A 20,610-nucleotide genomic window follows, 5' to 3' on the forward strand; every position below is an offset into this window, starting at 1 on the left:
TTTAGGGATGGAAGGAAATGGAAGGCTTCAGACAGGAACCAAAGTGAATTATTGGGCTGACAGAGTCACTAGTAATCTCCAGATCTTCACCGATTGAACTCTTTACAAATTTCCTGCTGTTTGACATGACTCGGCATTTTTTGCCAGCTGAAGATTTTGCCTTCAGTAATTTTCCAAGTAATTGTTTAGTCACCTAGCATGCCAAAAACACAGAGGCAGCCAAGACTACTGAAACCAATCCTTACCCAGATTTCAAAGTCTTTGGAGAGACACTGCAATCAAAGTTTTAAACCTGGCAGTTTTCAGACTGTTTCTTCTAACAGGAAAAAAAAAAGTTTCCAAAAACCTCTCCCAGCAACATAAATTCCCATTTTCACAGATCTAATCTATAAGATACCAATCCCATCTTATATGATCTAAATCATCAAGTTTTTTTTCTCTCAACAATTGTATGCACTACATTAGTGGGCAAAATAAAGTCTTTTTTAAAAGGTAGCCACTTACTTTTATTGATGCCTTGTTTACAGGTATTACAATTGATGCTTTGGCTCTGCCCATGGGTCTTTAAGTGGCTGGTAATATATGCTGCACTCAGAAGTTTACCACAGATATTACATGACACTTTTCCTTCGTGGCGCACCATGTGAGTCCGCAGCCTGTCTTTGGTAGCAAAGGCAGCTGTGCAGGTCTACACAGAAAGAAAAAGGTCTAAAGCAGAATACTCATTTACTGAACACTATAACTTTAATAGTTAACTGATAAATACCTTGAATTCCCCACAAGAAATCTCTGCAGAGAAATTTTATGTGATTCTGTTCAAAATTCTCCATCCTATGCACCCCAAAAAGTACATGAATATGACATAATTAAACAAGTAGGTATATTGCTCCCACTATAATAATGCCTCACTTCATACAACTTTTACAAACAATAAACTAGTAAACCTAAATTTGGACTGTAGTAGTACACAGAAAAGATATTTTGCATAAGTATAGAGCAGTGGTGGCAAACCTATGGCACGTGTGCCACAGGTGGCACTCTGAGCCCTCTCTGTGGGCACACGCACTATCGCCCCAGCCCCACCTCCTCCCACAGCCCCTTCCTCACCAGCAGCCCCCCGGAGGAGAGTCACCCCCGGGCATGGCCCACATGAAGCAGCGCAGCCAAGGACATGGTAGCCTGGCAGCATGGACAAGACTCCGCCCTTGCGCCCCGTTGTGCACAGATGATGCAGGGCACAGGCGGAGGGCGTGGCCATCATGGCATTGCTGGGCTACCTGGGTGATCTGTGGTGGGCCGTGGAGATGGTGCGTGGCCCAGTGGGCACGGCGGAGCGAGGACAAGAGTGGGGGTGCAGTTTTTGGGCACTCAGTCTCTAAAAGGTTTGCCATCACTGGTATAGAGGGCCAGGAAGAATCATGATTAAGTGCTCTTAGCAGAACAAAGTTTTCTATCTGGAAGTACTGGTCTATAACATTTCATGAAGCTAACTGAATTAAAATAAAGGCAAAAATGCTTTAACTCTCATACTGCAAATAATAATTATTACAAACTGATGTATCACAGCAACTCTGGGTGATTTACAAATTGTTAAAAACATTTAAAAATAAGTAACAGTACAAGAAACAGAAAATAAAGATGGCAGAGAAAACAAACCCAGATGGGAACAAGGGAGTGGGAGAAAAGGGATGTCAACTGTCCTTACCTAAGGCCCGGATGAAGAGCCATTAGCAATACTATTTAAACTATTTTGACTACCTTCAATGCACATATAGCCAGATAAAGTTAAATTGACCATACTAAGACACAGCAGTATATTTCTAGATGTTGGGATTAAACAAACTATGTGTAAGAGCTGAATATTACTCAAGTATAAAGGTAACCTTCATTCCTTAAAGCAAAGACAACTACACTAATCAGGTTGACACAGTGTTTTTATATATCCTAGCAGATCAAGATAATCTCCCATAACAATCTCCTGATAATGGCCATGGACATGATTTTTTTTCCATTATTCAGTTACATTTTAAAAAAGTCAAAAACAGATTGAAAAGTATGAATCATACTTTCTTTTAAATCAAATCATTTAATGGCCAAAATGAGTCAAATCATTTAATGGCCATAATGAGTCATTAGGAACCAGCTTAGAAACACAATGATAAAGCTAAACAGAAGAGAAACAGAGAAACAACAAAAAAACTTTGCACATTATTAGCCCACATTAAAAAATACTAGCCTGCCTAAACAAATGCAGTCTGACATTAGAGGCAAAGGGACAAGCCGAACAAAGGGAAAATAACAAACCAACAAAGATGGGCAATCTTTTGGTAAGCAGAAAACACTTTATTTTTTAAAAGAGAAGCCACAGTGGATCAGGTGGTAAAGTAAGATGGGTAGAAAGGCCCTGGGTTTATCCTGTTCCCAGGCTTAGAGGGATTTGCTTTTTAAACTCAATGTTAGATTATTTTAAAGCTCACCCTACACTCCCTTTGTGCATTTTTGCCTTCAAAATTGCTGGAAAGTGTACTAGCCCTCAGGCATTGAAGGGGAAACTTTAAGGGCCACTGGTTGCCCACCCCTGCTGTACAGTCACCTGAAAACAATTCTGGCCTCCAGTCAATAGTTATGAACTCTTCTTTAGGTCCTAGTAAGACTCCATAACTAAAATAGTTTGTTACTGTTAAGTCCAGAATTGTTTGGCCTGATGCAAAAGCTCCTGAAAGTATTTGGTAGCAGCCACAGTATGGTATTTGAAATGAAACTTCATCGAAAGACTTTGTATTTTTCTGAAACTTCTGCTACTGTCATTATTTTCATTTGTATTATATGTAGGTTTACATAGCTTTGGGGGAGGGTTGTTTTTAACTGGAGGCAATGTTTCTGATTGTTAGTTGTTCAGAAGCTTTGGGAATGGGTGGCCTATTCTAAAGTTAAATAAAAACAAAACCCTGTTTCAAGTTTTCACTGGAACATGCATGGGTTTGAAACAGTTAGGAACATAGAACGTCTTCCACGGCACATCCCTATATGCCACCAGCTTTCCTCATCGCAAACTATAAAGAGAAACTGTGTTCATCCTCTTTTGTGTGAAGCTTTGAGGCCCTTCTCCTGGGACCCCACTGAATGAAGTGTAGCAGTGGCTGCAAGGAAGGCGGTATTCCTCAATGTGGCACAGGCTTACTGTGTACCCACAGAGTTCTATTTCTATATGAAGACTTTATTCTTTACTTAGTTATTTTAGATGTCATTACTATAGCTCATTATTCACAAATACTCTATATACTGTAATGCAACAACAGCAGATTTTAGATACTTGTTAATGCTGCATTTTACTTTGTGTATTAATCATTCTTGTGCTTCAGCTTTCCCCAATCTGGTGCCTTTCAAAATGTGCTGATAAGACAACTTCCATTATTATAACCAAAATATATGCGTACTGGATAGGATAAAAATAGTCCTGACATTATCACCCAGATTTTGTATTTCCAAGAATAGGGAGTAATCAATTCCCTGCGTATTTCTTTTTCTTGATGCACAGAATCATAGGCCTTGGAGTTCTTCTAGTTCAACCCCTAGCTCAAGGCAGGAGACCTTACACCATCCCAGACAAACGGATGTCCAATCTCTTCTTGAAAACTTCCAGGATGGAGCACCAATAATTCTGGAAGGATGTGGCCTGACATAACCCAATTTGCAAACTTTGGAGGTTCTTTCACTCCATTTTGGAATGGAATCTACCACATTTACCATCATTCTTTGGGGGGAGGGTTTGTTGTATTTTAATAACTTACTAATGAAGAGTTTTTTGAAAACTCTAAAGCTTGCAATTATTTTGTAAAGCTTCAGTTGGCCTAATAAGTATCAGTCCAAGTTAGTTTTTTCTCATGACTAATTTTTGCTCAAGTGTGACTTCCTCTGCTCCCATAACTTTTTCAACTTATTCCCAAGTAACTCTTTCTGATTCTTACTTAACCATGTTTATGGGCATATTGACCAGGCTGAGAGCTTTATTAACTTCTAATGTATTTTTCAATGGATAGTCTTCTGAATCAAGCTCATCTACTGTAATTTCCTTATCAGCAGAAGCATTTGACACCATCTTTCTTTCAGGACTTTTATTGGCTTTCCACAGTTGCCTATGATTCTGGTATTTCCTGCTGGTGCCTGTCCATATTAACCAGGTCCAACCTCTTTACCTTTTAGAGTTTAGTTATGTGCTGTCCAAAGGTCTTAATGGGGGTTAATTTTAATACTTGGCTCTGAACCTTCCATTTCATCTAATGATGTCTAACTTCAGATTCTACTAGAGCCCACTTGAGTGTCTTAATAAGCTAAGCACTACAGATCAATAAAAAATTCTTACTTGGCATTTGAAGGGTCTCTCTGTGGAGTGAACATGTTTGACGTGACAACTTAAGTGATCAGGTCTGTGGAAAAAGAAGAAAAGTAAAGGCACAAGAAAACTAATTGTTACACAAACACAGAATTAATCAATTATTCAATCCAACCTCCTTCACAAGAGAAATTTCCTAAATACACAAAACTATGATCTCAATTTTTCTGAGAAAATCTTCATATCACAAAGCCTCAGCTACCCAAGTGAGTTTCCTGTAATTATTGTATATCTCCCCAGAAAAATCCAAATTGATAAAAATTATCTTAAGGTCCATTAGCCATTTAAAATGGGAGATTATCTAAGCAAGATGGAAGCTGTGTGATTCCACAATACTGCTAAATTAATGCCTTACATAGTAATACTTACAAAGGTGCTAAAAAAAAATGCCTATGCCTTCACTACAGGCCAACGGCTGGCTAATTAATTCTGGATTTTAAACAAGCAGTTATTTCCCACCATTAGCAAAGGCTGACTGCAGATTTAAATTCAAAGATACTTCTCCGGGTGTCCCTCTTCCCCAGCTCCATCCCATCCCTGCCTCTTACTTTCCTATCCCAATTCCTCCCATCCTCCCACCCATCGCGAACGCAGAATGAAAATCCAATACTTGAGCTCGCCTGGGATTTTCTACATGGTACCTCGAAAAGCCTTTTCCACAAACACCACAGGTGTAAGGTTTGGTGATGCCACCCTCATGAGACCTCACGTGATAGGTCATGCGGTCCTTCCTTTTGAAGCGCTGATTGCAAATTGGGCACTCAAAAGGCTTCTCATCCGAGTGGGACAGCTTGTGTCTGTTTAGGTGATAGACATCCCGGAAGGCCTTGCCGCACATCTCACAGGCATGGTTCTTTTTGACGGGCTTGCTGGGCTTCTTCACAGTCTGTGTCCCTGGCATGGCTGTGGCCCCGGCACTACTGCTCGGGTTGGTAGCAGAGGAAGACGTTGTGACTGTTGATAAGATGCCTGCAATGGTGGAAACCAGCGATGTCCGGCTGTTGTCCCCTGCAATGGTGGAGATTAGGGGCACCATTGTAGCAGGGGCTTTCTTTGGCCGTGACACCAGCTTTATCCCAGTATGACAGGATTCATGGCGCCGCAAATGGTAGCTGTCCCTGAAGGCCTTGCTGCAGTACGTACATACAAAGGAGGTTTTCGGCTTCTCCTTTTTAATGCCAACAATGGCATCTTTTAGTGTTTCAGGTGGGGGTTGAGGTTTCTGTGTTATCGGCAAAGGTAAAATGGGCTTCTGGTCAGGAGGTTCAACAGCTGAGCTCAGGAGAGGCAGCAAACTATTTTGTGCTGCTTGCTGCTGGTGATGCGATGCTTCGTGTGCCTGAAACCAAACATGCACACTTTCAGAAGTGAGGGATGCAACGTGCAGTTGATCAGCAAAAACCCCCCATACACAACTTAGCAATCTACTAATAAAGACTCAACACATAACGCTGACTTTAAAAGAAACTGAAGGCACTTAACTGCTAAAATTCTTACATTCAAATGTTTACCATACAAATTACACCTTTGTTTTTAAAAAGTTTCTAACTAGAAACCAAAAATGGTGAGAGTACACTTTTGGAGATATTAGCGCTCCACTCGATCCATCCATCCACCCACCCATCCATCCTCTACCCCATCCATCCATCATCTACCCCATCACAATCAAACAATTTTCGGTAGCCTTCAGGCTACATGAACCAAAGTTAAAATATTCATGGTGAGGTTAAATGCAATCAAAATAATGATAGCAATAACAAGATCAGAAACAAAAAAATAACACAAAAAGCAGGCAGGGCTTCTGAAACAACTCAATTTTTAAGTTTCCAGAAAGCCAACAAGGAGATGGCCTGCCTGTCCTCCCCTGGGATGTTTTTCCAAAGCTCCAGTGTTGCCACAGAAAAGCAGTGTCACTAATCTCAACCCCACCAATCTCTTGGAAAGGTAGGATTACAAAATGTTTCTTCCCAGTTTTCTCTTTGGAGCTGAAGTAATCAGGTGGTAGATCATAAAGGCTTGATAGAACAATATCAGCACCTTGAATTGTACCTAGAAAATTATTCAGTAGCCAATGCAGGACCCACAAAATTACCGCTAATAGTAGTGAGCACCAGTAAACATGAGGACTGCTGTATTCTGGGCTAGCAGAACTTTCCAAGTACGGTACTCTTTAAAGACAGCCTCATGAAAAGTGCCTTGTAATAGTCAAGGTGGGTAGTGATGAAAGTGTGAACTGTTGTGGCCAGATCCTCTTGCCCAGTTGGCACATTAGATGAACCTAGATACAGGCTTCTCTGGCAACAACTCCACTTGATGAATCAGAAACCATAAGTCCAGAAGGACCCCTGAATTGCAGCAACAGAGAACCCCGATGGATAAACAAACCTATCTTACCCACAATCAACTTCAACCTTTCCTAACTTCCAGGCACCATCATGACAGCATCTGCCTTATAGCTTAGGACAGGGGTAGGCAACCTTGCCTCTTTTATGACTCGTGGACTTCAACTCTCAGAATTCCTGAGCCAGCATGGCTCAGCTTGGAAATCTCTCCCTTCCCCTCAGCATGGCTGGCTGAGGAATTCTGGGAGTTGAAGTCCAAGAGTCATAAAAGAGCCAAAGTTGCCTACCCCTGGTTTAGGATAACAACATACTGTTGAGTATCACAAGTATACTGATGTTATCATACCTTGAATTGCCGGATGATTTCACCCAGTAGCTTCTTGTTAAAAAGCAAGGAGTAGCGAACTGATTCCTGCAGCATCCCCAAAATTAGGACCACTCAGCTGACCTCTCATCCCTTTTCTTTCACATACTGAAACCACCCACTAAGGAGAGAATAGAACCAGTGCAAGACAAGAATCTATTTCCCTACCCCCTGTAGGCAGTCCTGTAAGACACTAGAGCTGGCTGTGTCAAAAGCCACAGAAAGAAATAGTAGGATCATGAAGGACACATTCCCTCCTTCCAGAACCCAACTTATCAAAAATAAATAAAAACAGCACTCAGCAGAATCACCAAGCAACTCTTTAAATGCCACAATTTACCAGAGCCACATTTTCTGAAAATCTGAGCTTGAAGATGTACACATCTTCAAGCTCAGCTAATGTGCTTTCAGATTTATTTCAATTATGAATACCGTTTAACAAATGAAACTTGTTCTAATATATACAACCTTTAGTACAGATAGCCAACAGTTTGTGCACACCCTTTTATAAAATTATTTCCCTTGGGAAGTCTAGCAGAATCCAACCCAAAGGGGCCTTTTCAGGAGGTAACTGGACTTCTTTGTTTTTCTTTGAAAACCAAGCTGCTTCTTCAGCTCTGACTGGATGGTGGAGAATGGAAGGATTTATATTCCTTGCAGACAGCTGGTCATTTGCCTTCTTTTAGAGCAGTGGTTCTCAACCTGTGGGTCGGGACCCCATTTGGGGTCGAACAACCATTTCACAGGGGTCGCCAAACAACACAGTCCGCCATTTTTTTCCCCCTTTTCCTTGGCTGTGCTACTCCCTTTTATTCTATTGGCTTTTGAAAGCCAATAGAATAGACTCTCTTGAATAGAGTCTAATTCTATTGGCTTTCAAAAGCTAATAGGAATTGTCCAGGCTGTCTCTGCCCTGCTGAGCCGCCAAAAGTCCCAATCTGCAAACGGTGCTGCAAGTTGTCTGCAGTGAAGGCGAGCTGTCTGGAAGTTTCCACCCCTCTCTGCTGAGCAACTACTAAAAATGTAAGTAAAAGAGGGCCAGGGGTGGGAGGTGGGAGGCCGGCGGGCGCAGGGAGGGTTGCTGGCACGCGTGGGGCCCGGCGGGTGCCTTACCTCCCTTGGGCTGGTCTCTGCCGCTTGCCAGTTACGCCTCGGCCAGCGCAGGGGGTGGCACCACGCATGTGCGGTGCTCCTGGGCAGGGAAAGTCCTCGACTTACGACCAGTTGGTTAGTCCTTGACTTACGACCGGTTGGGGTCGTGGCATTAAAAAGGTTGAGAACCACTGTTTTAGAGATTCTTTGAGGCCATTTGGAGGTTTACCTGTGTTCTCAGGGTCACCTGAGTAATGCAAATGTGTATGGAACCTTCAGCAGAATCCAACCTTTTCTATTTTTAGGAAAAATGTGAATATAACTTTTCAAAAGCCTGTTTTCCACAGATTTAATGAAGACAAATTGCTTCATACCCAACAGAACTATGTAGTGAATATGGATTACAGGGAAATCTAAAATGAGTTTTTTTAAATATATGTTGTTGTTGTTGTTGTTGTTGTTAATTGCGAAATCATGTCCGACCCATCGCGACCCCATGGACAACGTTCCTCCAGGTCTTCCTGTCCTCTACCATCTTCTGGAGTCCATTTAAGTTCACACCTACTGCTTCAGTGACTCCATCCAGCCACCTCATTCTCTGTCGTCCCCTTCTTCTCTTGCCCTCCATCTTTCCCAGCATTAGGCCCTTCTCCAGTGAGTCCTTCCTTCTCATTAGGTCAGTGCTTCTCAAATAGTGGGGCGCGCCCCCCAGGGGGGGCGCGAGGCTCCGGAAAGGGGGGCTCGTTTGACCTCGGCAAATACTGTCATATTGGATTTCTAGATCGGATCATCCGACTCACTCGCAAGCGGCAGCCCGACGCGGAGGACATGACCAACGCATGTGACACATGCAAAGGACCCGATTGGATAGACATGATGCTCTATCCTGATTGGCCAAACCTGCCCGTGTGACTTTTAGACCCGGAAATCGGTCCTCTGTACAGAAAAAAAAATTTTACAGTCGCGCGGGGGGCGCGAAATGTTTTCTTCTTCCTAGGGGGGCATGACAGAAAATAATTGAGAAGCACTGCATTAGGTGGACAAAGTACTTGAGTTTCAACTTCAGGATCTGGCCTTCTAAAGAGCAGTCAGGTTTGATCTCTTCTAGGACTGACCGGTTTGAACGCCTTGCAGTCCAAGGGACTCGCAGGAGTCTTCTCCAGCACCATAGTTCAAAGGCCTCAATTCTTTTGCGCTCAGCCTTTCTTATGATCCAACTTTCACAGCCATACATTGCAACTGGGAAAACCATGGCCTGGACTATACGTACTTTTGTTGGCAGGGTGATGTCTCTGCTTTTTAGAATGCTGTCTAGATTTGCCATAGCTTTCCTCCCCAGGAGCAAGCGTCTTTTAATTTCTTTGCTGCAGTCCCCATCTGAGGTGATCTTGGAGCCCAGAAAAATAAAATCTGTCACTACCTCCATTTCTTCCCCATCTATTTGCCAGGAATTGAGAGGGACAGATGCCATGATTTTGGTTTTCTTAATGTTGAGTTTCAAGCCAGCTTTTGCACTCTCCTTCTTTACCCGCAACAAGAGGCTCTTTAGTTCCTCTTCACTTTCTGCCATTAGATATATGACATTAAATATATGACATTTGCTAAATGTTATGAATGCCAAGATATTCTGGTGTTCCACAACTCCTACACTCAAAACAGTTAGAATTCATTGTTGACCATCAACAATGTAGGCCAGAAATATAAAAGTCCAAGAGGAAAAATCTCATGATCTGATTTCTTCTCACAAAATACCGTACTTTCTGGCGTATAAGATGACTTTTGAAAGCATTGAAATTGGCGCTGAAGTCGGGGGTCGTCTTATACGCTGAGTCGTCTTATACGCCGGAAATAATGGTAGTTTCCGGCGTATAAGACGACTTTCTAGGCATGCGACTCGGCGCCAAAGTCGGGGGTCGTCTTATACGCCGGGTCACCTTATACGCCGGAATATACGGTACCAAAGAAAGAAAAAATATGACTCACTTGCTAATGATTTCATTTTAAATAATGTAGAAAATTGATAAAATGTGAACTATGTTTTTAGAATTTATACCAAAATTAACACATGAAATGGTAGAGAAACTTGTCTCAAAGAGTCAAATCATCAATAAAGTAGAAACTGCTTGCAATGACAGTACTTTAGAGTCAGAAAATGAGACTGCTTAGACAAAATCTGTATTCTGAATTTTGACTCCTGAATTTTTTTCTCATCTTCTGAAAAATCAGTGCTTTTTGTACTTGTTGGGGATACAAAGTTTAGAATACATAGCCTTCTTTGTTTTACCACAGCTGGGTTCTTTTGTCTTCAATGTTAACTTTTTTGACTGCCTGCTTCTCCTTAGCGAAGCAAAAATAAAAATCTGTTGCTAGAGTTCAGCAGCTCTAATTAAATTACTTTAAAGCAAGTTCAGTCAATAAACACTTATAATTATTGTATTTCAACACCAAACATATGTTTATAAACATATCAAGTTATGGGTAGTACTACACATTTTTCACTTCCTCTCAAACATATCTTCCCCATAAAATTTAGAAATTCTTTCTGCTTCATCAAAATTTCGACAAATTTTATGTAGTTAGGTAAGCAATTATTGATCTGAGGGCAACATGATGTTTTTGAGAAGGCTGAACATGGCAGAACCTTGCTACATAGGTAGAGGCAAAGCTAGATTTTTAATTCTCCTCCCTAGATTTTGGAAAAATAATATTTTTTAAAAAACATTCTAATAAACCTATTTTGAGGATTATATTACAGTATTTGTTACTTGATAGGAATCCGTACCACAATTTTTTTTTTTTAATAAAATGTGTTTAAAAGCTATTTTGAAGGTCCTGGAAAGCAGCTGGGTGGTCATACCCAGGGACTTCAAAACTGAACCTTCCAGGCGTATGTTATTCTTACCTTATGTCTTAACCCAGTGTTTCCCAAACTTGACAATTTTAAGGCATGTGGACTTCAACTCCCAGAATTCCACAGCCAGCGTTGCTGGCTGTGGAATTCTGGCAGTTGAAGTCCTCATGCCTTAAAATTGTCAAGTTTGGGAAACACTGTCTTAACCCAAGTATACTCATCCCAGTACAATTTTTCTTTCTATTTAGTTGGAAGCAATGAGTTGTGGTAAAAATCTGCACCTTGTGGGGGAAGAGGCATAGACATTCTTAATAAGCTTATTTCATACCTATTATATACTGAACTTCTGAATGGGAAAACTAAAAATTTCCCAGGTAATTGGAGTTTTTGCAGTAATACACTCTGAAAACTAACATCTGCTTTCATAAATGAGGAGCATTTATAAATTACATTCTTGACAACTCAAAAATTAACAATTTTCACTTATAAACAAAACCATGGAGGAATCTCCCTTATCATTATTATTATATAAAATAAAAACCAATCCTCAGCCAAAGAACCTTCGTTGATACTACAGTTACATAATTTTACCCGCAGTGATTTCCCCAATAAGCCATTTTATTTTCCAAACACAGGCGCTCATCACAAAGGGATGTGGTAAGGTGCTCATTACAGCAACCCATCTTTTGATTCCCTGAGGGGAGCAATTTTTGAGGTAATGACTGGGTGTATTTCATGATATTCAACATATTACATGATCTCTATCTTAATGACAGACTATTTGGTTAACTACAAGTTACAAAAATGATTATGAATACTCAGTACACTTTATTAGATTGCGAATACACAGGAAAGAATAGCACAATGATAGGCTTTAGCTTCTGAAACAAAGCCATGAAACAATCTGGTTGTAATCACAGCTAGCTAAGCAAGGATCTAGTTGATTTGGTTACTTGCAAATGGATTATCTCTGCTGGAAAGAAATCTACAGAATATGAATTTGAAGTTCACATTTTCTGAAACAATACAGTGTAACAGAATGATTATGACATTTCAAGCAATTGAAAACAGGTAAAAATAAGAATTATTCTTTTTGGTCAACTATTGCTTAAAAAAAACAGAAGGAAATTAGCTCATAATTCCAAAATATTGATTTCTAAAACTAAGCAGAGTTTGAAGCCTGGAGATCTTATCACTATGTTTGGGAACAGACACAACCGAGTTACAGAATGAAGTATGGTCCAGTAACTTATTTTATAGAGGGTCCTACCACCCGAGATATACAGCAGATATATATTGTGGAAACATTCAATGTATTTTGAATGTTTCTATTACCATATTAAAAATGTAGAGTTCAAACAGAGAGAATAGGAACAAGAGGGACAATTTTCACAGAAGCATAGGTACTTTTAAATCTATACTCTCTTAAGAATAATTTCAGTTTTCAAGCAGAGTTTCCCTTCCCCTTATGCCATATACCTTTAAAAAGTCATCTATATTAAACAGAACATTGAGAAAGCAATATAAATAGATTTGATCTTACAGGACAGGATAGAATCTCCATGAAATTTTCTTAGTTCGAAATACTTAGTTTCAAAGACAAAATATACTATGGAGTATGTGGTACTTAGCTCCTGTCTGCAACTCCTTAAACCAAACACTTATTTTCTCAGGGCAGTGCTGCAACTGCAACAGACAGCTTTGCAATGCAACAAAAATGCACTGCATTAAAGGAACTGCAGAGAGGTGCTGTATGAGCACTGCCACTCCAATTGCTACACAACTGTTAAACATGCCAGAGTGCAAGATGACTCAGAATAAACCATACAGAGCGTGCCATTACTCAGCAATGAACAGTTTAGGTGCATCTTGATTTTCTTCTACAGACTACAGATAGTCCTCAACTTACGACCACAACTGAGACCAAAATTTCTGTTGCTAAGCAAGATGGTTGTTCAGTGAGTTTAACCCCATTTTACGACCTTTGTTGCCACAGCTACTAAGTGAACCATCACAGTTGTTAAGTTAGTAACACAGCTGTTAAGTGAATCCATTTTCCCCATTGACTTTGCTTGTCAGAAAGTCACAAAAGGTGATCACATGACTCAGGGACACTGCAACCATCATAAATATGAGTCAGTTGCCAAGCATCTGAATTTTGATCACATGACCACTGGGGTGATGCAATGGTCGTAAGTGTGAAAAATGGTTGTAAGTCACTTTTTTCAGTGCCATTGTAACTTCGGCCACTAAATAAACTATTGTAAGTCAAAGACTATCTGTACAGTACTGGCCTTAGATCCTAGAACTTTCCTTAATTCAAGTTTTTAAATACTCCAAATGAACTGCTACCTAAAGAAATGAACTTAGTTTGATCTATTAATTCAATTGACATCATCAAATTTCCTTTGTTATAGGTTAGTCCCTGAAAAATTGGGATAAAAAGATAAAAAAATATTGCTTTTCCTTACTTAAGCTTAAACAGAATTTGTCATAGGCAGAACTGTTCTTATTCTGAATCAGGATTTATTCACCCCTTACAGTAGTGGTTGAAATAGATTTGACTTGACAACACTGAAAATACTTTAGTAGAAAGAGTTCTTTTAAAATAACATTTCCGAAGAACCATTCTTTGTACACCACCACTACCAATGATTAGATAACTTTCTATTCTATAAATCCACATCTAAGAGCAACAATAACGATATCACCAAAAACAAGTATCCACGAAGATTTTCAAAAATGTTTACAGCTGGAAATAGCTTATAGGCTTCCTTGAAGTTAAAAAGTTACAGTACTGTATGCTTAATGCAGAAAAACAGGCTAAAGCTCTCACAAAGTTTTACACTATATGCATCATCACAAGTTAGTTTTGAAACACTCCATTTCAAAAGCAGTTTATCATGAAACACAGAAGGCTTTTGTCTGACAAAAACTGATTGAATGCTCCACCCCCAAGCTACTTAGAGTTCTTTGGATCCCAGCCCCAGTCTACAACGTGCAACCCTCTCATGAGTTGCATTTCAACAGGATTTTTTCCACTTGAATAGTCTGATCTAAGTCAAATAGCTCGTACTTTTTAGGCAGGAAAAGAACAGCTGGTGATCCATAACGTGATTTGCCAAGCTTCCACAATCTATTACCCATACTACATAAGACAGGAAATGGCAATTGAGTGATTTTGCTCTTCAGCTTTGCTGACTAGTCTTCTGTCTTTGTCTACTGCATTTGTACATGAGAACAGAGATGTGGAAATGAGAAAGCATTTCTAGCCAGGACCTGGGACAGCTGAAAACAGGTTTGTCTATGCCAGGGGTAGGCAACCTTGGCTCTTTTATGACTCGTGGACTTCAACTCCCAGAATTCCTGAACCAGCTTGGTTGGCTCAGGAATTCTGGGAGCTGAAGTCCACGAGTCATAAAAGAGCCAAAGTTGCCTACCCCTGGTCTATGCAAAGATAATTTCCCTGTATTCCAATCTGAAAAATTGGGATAAAAATATGACCAGATGTTTTTAATTTGGCTATTGTTGCTATATATTAACTAACTTTACAGTTCTGTAAAAATTAATCACTTACTGGAGATGGGAGAGATGCCTGCAGCTGTTTTATTCTTTAAGTGCAAGTAGCTTTCAGAATAGGCTCTATGCTGAGTTCCCAAATCTATTCTCGCTGCACAGATCATTGTTGCCTAAGAAAAATAACAAGGTCTACAAACATAGCTTCCATTTCAAAAAACAAGCATATTTGATAGCATGAATGGAGAATGATGACCAGAGAATGACCCCAACACAAGATTCCACTTTCCATCAGGATTTCACCTAAATGATTCCACAACTAGCTTTTTGAGCAATGAAACAAATACAACCAAATACAATGCTGAAAAGTAAACTAGGACTGTATACCACTTTACTATATTTGGTATATATATTGGAAGCTGAACACCATATATCTGAAGGGCATCTGAAGAAAATTTACGGAATATATTGTGGCAGGGCAGAATCCATTCCACTTTCTTTCAGCGACGCCCAATTCCGATCAGTCTAGACCAGGGGTCCCCAACACCTGGGCTGTGGACCAGTACTGGGCTGTGGCATGCCAGCAACCAGGCCGCATAAACAAGCAAAGCCCCATCCGCGAGATGCCGGCAGCACACAAAACCACCCACCCTCCGGTCTGCAGAAAACCTCTCTCCACAGAACCGGTCTCTGGTGCCCAAAAGGTTGGGGACCTCTGGTCTAGACAGCAAAAAACCAGTTTTGTTTCTCTGTGCAGCTGAAAAATAACTTGAGATACAGTTCTAGCCCAAGTTCTCCAGCAGCCGATTCCTGACCTAAGAGCATAGGATACAGAATCTGAAGACAGAAGAGTGCAATTCTGTAAAAGACCAAATCCTCTGGCCAAGGTTCAAGCAGCCATAATTTGTAGGCTCTTTTATGTGTTGCATGTTTGTCTCAAATCTTTACTAATGTCGTCTCATATTGATACCTTCCATTATAAAGGTCTTATGCACACTGACCCAACACCAAATTGACTGTGTTGCTGATTAGTTTGTTTGAGTCACAGTAAACGATGCCACCCTTTTACTCCAATACATTCAGTATGCTAAGAACTGGATAAATTATTTTGCACATGAAACGAAAAAATTACAATAAAAGTAAAGTTGTTGCCATTCATGTACTACAACTCTATTGCCTGAAGTCGCCACCTTATTTTGTCTATGGTAGACAGGCTCTATTTGGACAGCTCTTGCTTCCTAAAATGGAAAATTGTTAACATGTAACCAATTCTAGAAATCTTGTGCCCTTTGTTATGCCCTATAAGGGGATCTTAAGAATTAATTTGTAAATGAAGGCACATACAACAAAAGCATTTAATATGTTTAAAGTTATTTTTAAATAAATATTCCTTTGTGTCCTGCCTTCTCCTGTAGAGCCAAACCAAGGATCTAAATGAAAAAGCGTGGTTTATTTGGTATATCTTATATATATATATTCAATACTTCTTGGATTTCTATTTTATGAATGGGATTTTTATAATAAAACAAAATTCTGTTTCATGACCTAGGGTGGAAAAATTTGGTACTACAAACTTCTGTAGCTAGAGGCAAAGTTTTTGCATTGTACTTTGATGTTCGAGTTGCTAATTAGCATCACTGAATCATACCTTGAATGAGCTATTAGATGCATGATGTCTTTATTAACATGCAGCCTGAACTTTCTAGGCAACTTAAAGACCGTTTTAAAACACATGTTAATTCTGATATAAGCCAGAAATATATATTTTTAATTACCAAAACCATATTAAGTATAAGGAGGCATAACAATCATAGTTTGTAATTTTAAATTCAATGATCTGAAGATGACTTTTAAGAACTGATTCTAAAATTATTACCTATTTACTAAAAGTGGAGAATGAAAAAAATGCAACATTTCTATTAATTACAGCTTTCCAAAACAAGGATTGTCAATATTTTCCAGAAAAGCACCACTGTAGCTTACCACAATCCACATTCTGTCAATTAGGTGGTTATTTTAAAAAAAAGATTCCACAAGGATTCAGAGAGGAAGGCCATAACTTCTTAACTTAACGCAATATTCTCTATAGAGATTAACAAACTTTAGAATTACCAAATAATATTTTTAACTGAACTATAGATATTTTATAATTGTTAATAATAGAACACTTCGTACCTACTGTATGTAGTTAAGACACACAACCTTTGTGTGAGTTACAGGATCAAACAAATTTTGTTTTCAAGATCATGTTCTAAGCCTGTTTCCAGAGACTGGGCACCTAAGCAAATGACTCATCTTGTACTTGGAAGACTTTTGCTTTTAGAAAAGAAAGACTGCAATGCATTCACCTCAGATTTATTCCTCCAATTCATGTTTTTAAACTGGAGTCATGCTTTGCATTTTAAAAAGAACAGAAAACTAAGAGGGCAAATGACGCAAACTCATAATTTGTAGGGTATTATTTTACTTTCGGGGAAAGAAAGAAGCATTGTAATTAGTATACAGTTTCAAGCTAAAAAAGGAAAATGTATTATAACCTAGGTTCTCATCTGGCTTGTAGATTTAAAGACAAAGTAATCTGGTATACAGCATTCCTTAGAGAAGATTGATGCTTCCAAATGACTCAACTTGCAAGCTATGTGCCATCATTTTAGTGCATTATTTTCTAGAATCCTTAATAGTTTTTAACAGTCCTTTTTTAAAGAAATCACAGCTTAACTTGAAGACATGCTTTATCACTTAGTAAGTCCAAATTTGATGAGAACAATCTCTGGAATTTTCTCTTGAGCAAGTGTTTTTTTTTTAGCTCAAGCAAAAAAAGCTGAATATATTTTCTTTCCAAACTACCCTATCCATCATCTCCACCATCATAAAATCACTTGTCCCAATATTAATTTTAATTCAGTTTCAGTAAACAGCGTCATTTCTCTGAATTGTCAGAGCAGACTATAATATAATCTGTACCTAAGGAATAACAAGCTATATTTCCTAAACTGACTGCCTCTGAATATTAATATCTGTTCTTAAGTTTAAGATGTTATCAAGTTATCAAGTAGACAATCACATAAAATAATTTAAAATAGACATGTAGCATTTCCCATAGTTGCAGCAAAAAGAAACAGGAAAACAAATGCTTTAATGTCGCAGATTAGCAGAGAGGAAAAATAGGTTAAAGGCTAAAGAGGATAATACAGGAGAGCAGAACAAAAGACAACTGAATAGATAAAGTGACTGTTTTTTAAAAAGAAAGGATAAGAAGATACAATGAAGCATCTTGATACATGTTTATAAAAAGGGGAAAGGAAAACAAAGTAGTAAAGCTAGAACTGCAAGGCAGAAAGTGGTAAATGATCATCTGTAGGAGATGAGAATGAAGGAAAAAGAAAAATAGCAAAATTAAAAGGCAGATGGAATGAAATACAACACTGTGGGGATCAAAAGAAAGTAATGGTGACAATGACATCCTAGGAGGAGCTTCAGAAATAAGGGGGGGGGGCAAAGTACAAAAGCAGAGAACATAGCAGAAAAAAATTGGAGGACCAAGTTGTAAGCAGTGGAAGAGTCTAAATTTGTCATGCGTAGAGATAAGTAGTGCACTTCAAAAATGGAAGAAAACAGGAGGTAGCAATGGAGACAAAAGTAGAATACGGCATACAAAATTAAAGAACCCATCACTCTCAAGAACAAAGATGATGAAAAGAAAATAAACCACCAAGAACACATTTAAAAAGTGACAATCAAGGGTAACATTATGTGCAGAAGGTAGAAAATGTAGCAGCCAGAAATTAATTCCAGACTGACCAAGTCTAATACAGATCACCCCCTACAAGCTCATGTGGCACCTTAAAAGCTAATGGAAGTGCTGATGATACCAATGATGAGAAAACTGCAATTAAAAAATAAGGAAACATGCAAAGTAAACCGTAAAAGTTAAGAGAAAGAAAAAAAGGGGGTGATGCATTAATATGAGGTAATAGAAGCATCTGATAACAAGAAAATAATTCAAAGCAAACATTACTGGAGACTGAAGCAAAATGGATAGAGAATCTCACAGTGTACGCAAGGGAGGGAATCAGGAATCCCAGAGAAACAAGAAAAGACAATGATAAAGCTGCTGAAGTACTGGAAGCTGCTTGAAAACACAAGATGGAGAGAGACTCAAGCAAGCAAAGTAGGCACAGAATCCCATTTTGCAGTACATGGGATAAGAAAATAATTTGAGTATTTCAATGAAAGGTTGAGAGGGAAGAAGAAAACAGAATGGATGTAGGAGCAGGAAAGTAATACTGCAATCTATTCGTTAACCACCACCACCACCCATGAATAGAGACAGAAGAAACAAGGAATGCAGCAAAATTTCTGAGTAAAGAGTAGGAAGAAAACCTCACACAGTGGCAATTGAATGAAATCGCTCTAAAGAACTGGAGTGAAGAAAAAGATACAGAAAAAATGGTAGGGGATGGAGAGAGCAGGGATGTAAACCCCATAGAGAGATTTAGTTGCAATCTTTAAACAAAAATGAAAGCCCAGAGGAGAAAGAAACAGATCTTTCCCCCCCCCCTTGTTTAAAAAAAAAAATGCAACAAGGACAGGACTGGTCCAAAGCGAGAAGTATCCAAAACCTTGCACCCCATAATCCCAACCACAATGAGAGCATTATCCTTTTTTCTTGAACACCAAACGAAACAAACGAACAAAAAACCCCGGGGAAATAGTTTGGCGGGGAACGGCCAACACTATTCGGAGCAAAGCTTAAAAAAGTAGAAAAATAACCCCCCCCCCGCGCACACACACACACAGCCCCCTTTCCCAATCATACGGCTTAGCATTCCCCTCTTTTCTGCTACCCCCCTCCGGGGGGGGGGAATTAAACGGGGAAAGGAGGGCGCTCTTTAGTTTTGCGCGCGTGCGAAGGCTGCGCGCGGGGGGGGGCTCCTCCCGCCGGGGCTGAGGAAAGCAGCTATTTATGGGGGGGGCGGACAGAGGGAGGGGGAGAAAAAGAGGGAGAAAACGCGCTCCCGTTGGCCTCCCACTGCGCTGGCGAGCGCAACCAGATTCTCCTCCTCTTCCTCCTCCCGCTATTCCCCCCCCCTCGTCTGCGCTGAGGGCGGGGGGGGGGCGGTAGAGAAAAGCGAGGGTGCCGCTGCCGAGAGCCCAGCCGGCCGAATTCCTCCTGTGGCGAGGCCTAAACGGGGAGGGGGGGCGCGTTGGCCGTCTGGGGGGGGGCGGTGATCGGTTGGTGTTGATGTTGTTCTAAGGAGCGGAAAACAAACCGAAAAAAATATATATATTTAACGATCGGGCGTTGTTCTCCCCCTCACCTGAAAAAGGAACGCGGTCCAATTGGCCTCCATGGTTTTGCGGCCGGGAGAAAGGAGGGGGGGAAGAAGAGGAGAAGGAGGAGGAGCCGTTCGTAGAAGGAGGGGGGGTAAAAAATAAATGTCTTCTCGCCGCTCTATATAAATGGTTTCTCCTCAGGCCCGGTGGCCTGGTCCTGGTGGTGGCGGCGGCGGCTCCTCGCCGCACTCGCTCTTCCTGCCTGGCTGGCTGGCTGGCTGGCTCGCCCTGGGCCGCGCTCTCCCCCGCCCGCCCCCCTCCCCGCCTCCCTCCCCCGGGCCCCCAGCTACATGGAGCCGACAACAAAGCACAAGCGGCGGCTGCCTCTGCTGCTGCGGCGGCGGCGAAGGAGGCGGAGGCGGCTCAACATGGCAGCGCCTCAGCGGCCGGGCTTCCGCTAACCCTCGGGCCGTACCATCGTCGCCAACAGGGGGGAGGGAGAGAGAGAGAGAGAAGCGAGGAGAGCCGGACAAGCCGAGTTGTGGGGGGAAACAGGGGGCGCGCGCACTCCCGCCTCTCCTCTGCCTTCCCGGCGGCGCGAGGCGGTGGGCGCGCGCGGGCGCAGCGTAAGGCCGGGGGGCCGCGAGAGGCGGGCGCCCCCGCTGACGTTGAGAATGGGACGGCCCGCTCGCCTCAAGCGGCTGAGGGGGATTATTAAAAAAAAAAAAGTGGGGGGGGGAAACCGCGCTTGAGCCTCTTTTGAGCGCTGGGAAGA

The 20,610-nt window shown here is 40.9% G+C and overlaps 1 protein-coding gene across 6 annotated transcripts in view; it reads right to left on the reverse strand.

Annotated features, from left to right (window-relative positions):
* The window catches only part of VEZF1 (vascular endothelial zinc finger 1), a 32,877-nt gene extending 12,737 nt beyond the window's left edge, over positions 1–20,140 (reverse strand). The window contains exons 1-4 of one of the 6 annotated variants that reach the window (XM_039328141.1): positions 19,880–20,140; positions 5,014–5,732; positions 4,364–4,427; positions 505–688 (exon numbers count right to left, since the gene is read on the reverse strand). In XM_039328141.1, the coding sequence (XP_039184075.1) occupies positions 505–688; positions 4,364–4,427; positions 5,014–5,732; positions 19,880–19,912 (1,000 nt within the window). In that variant the 5' untranslated portion in view covers positions 19,913–20,140. Of the gene's footprint in view, positions 1–504; positions 689–4,363; positions 4,428–5,013; positions 5,733–7,081; positions 7,718–19,879 lie in introns of those variants that run through there. The other 5 variants (XM_039328144.1, XM_039328142.1, XM_039328139.1 and 2 more) reach the window with 5 other exon arrangements.
* Positions 20,141–20,610: the final 470 nt, after the last annotated feature.

Source organism: Crotalus tigris, unplaced genomic scaffold, assembly GCF_016545835.1.
Source record: "Crotalus tigris isolate CLP2741 ecotype Arizona unplaced genomic scaffold, ASM1654583v1 scf7180000024371.1489680, whole genome shotgun sequence".
Lineage (NCBI taxonomy): Eukaryota > Metazoa > Chordata > Lepidosauria > Squamata > Viperidae > Crotalus > Crotalus tigris.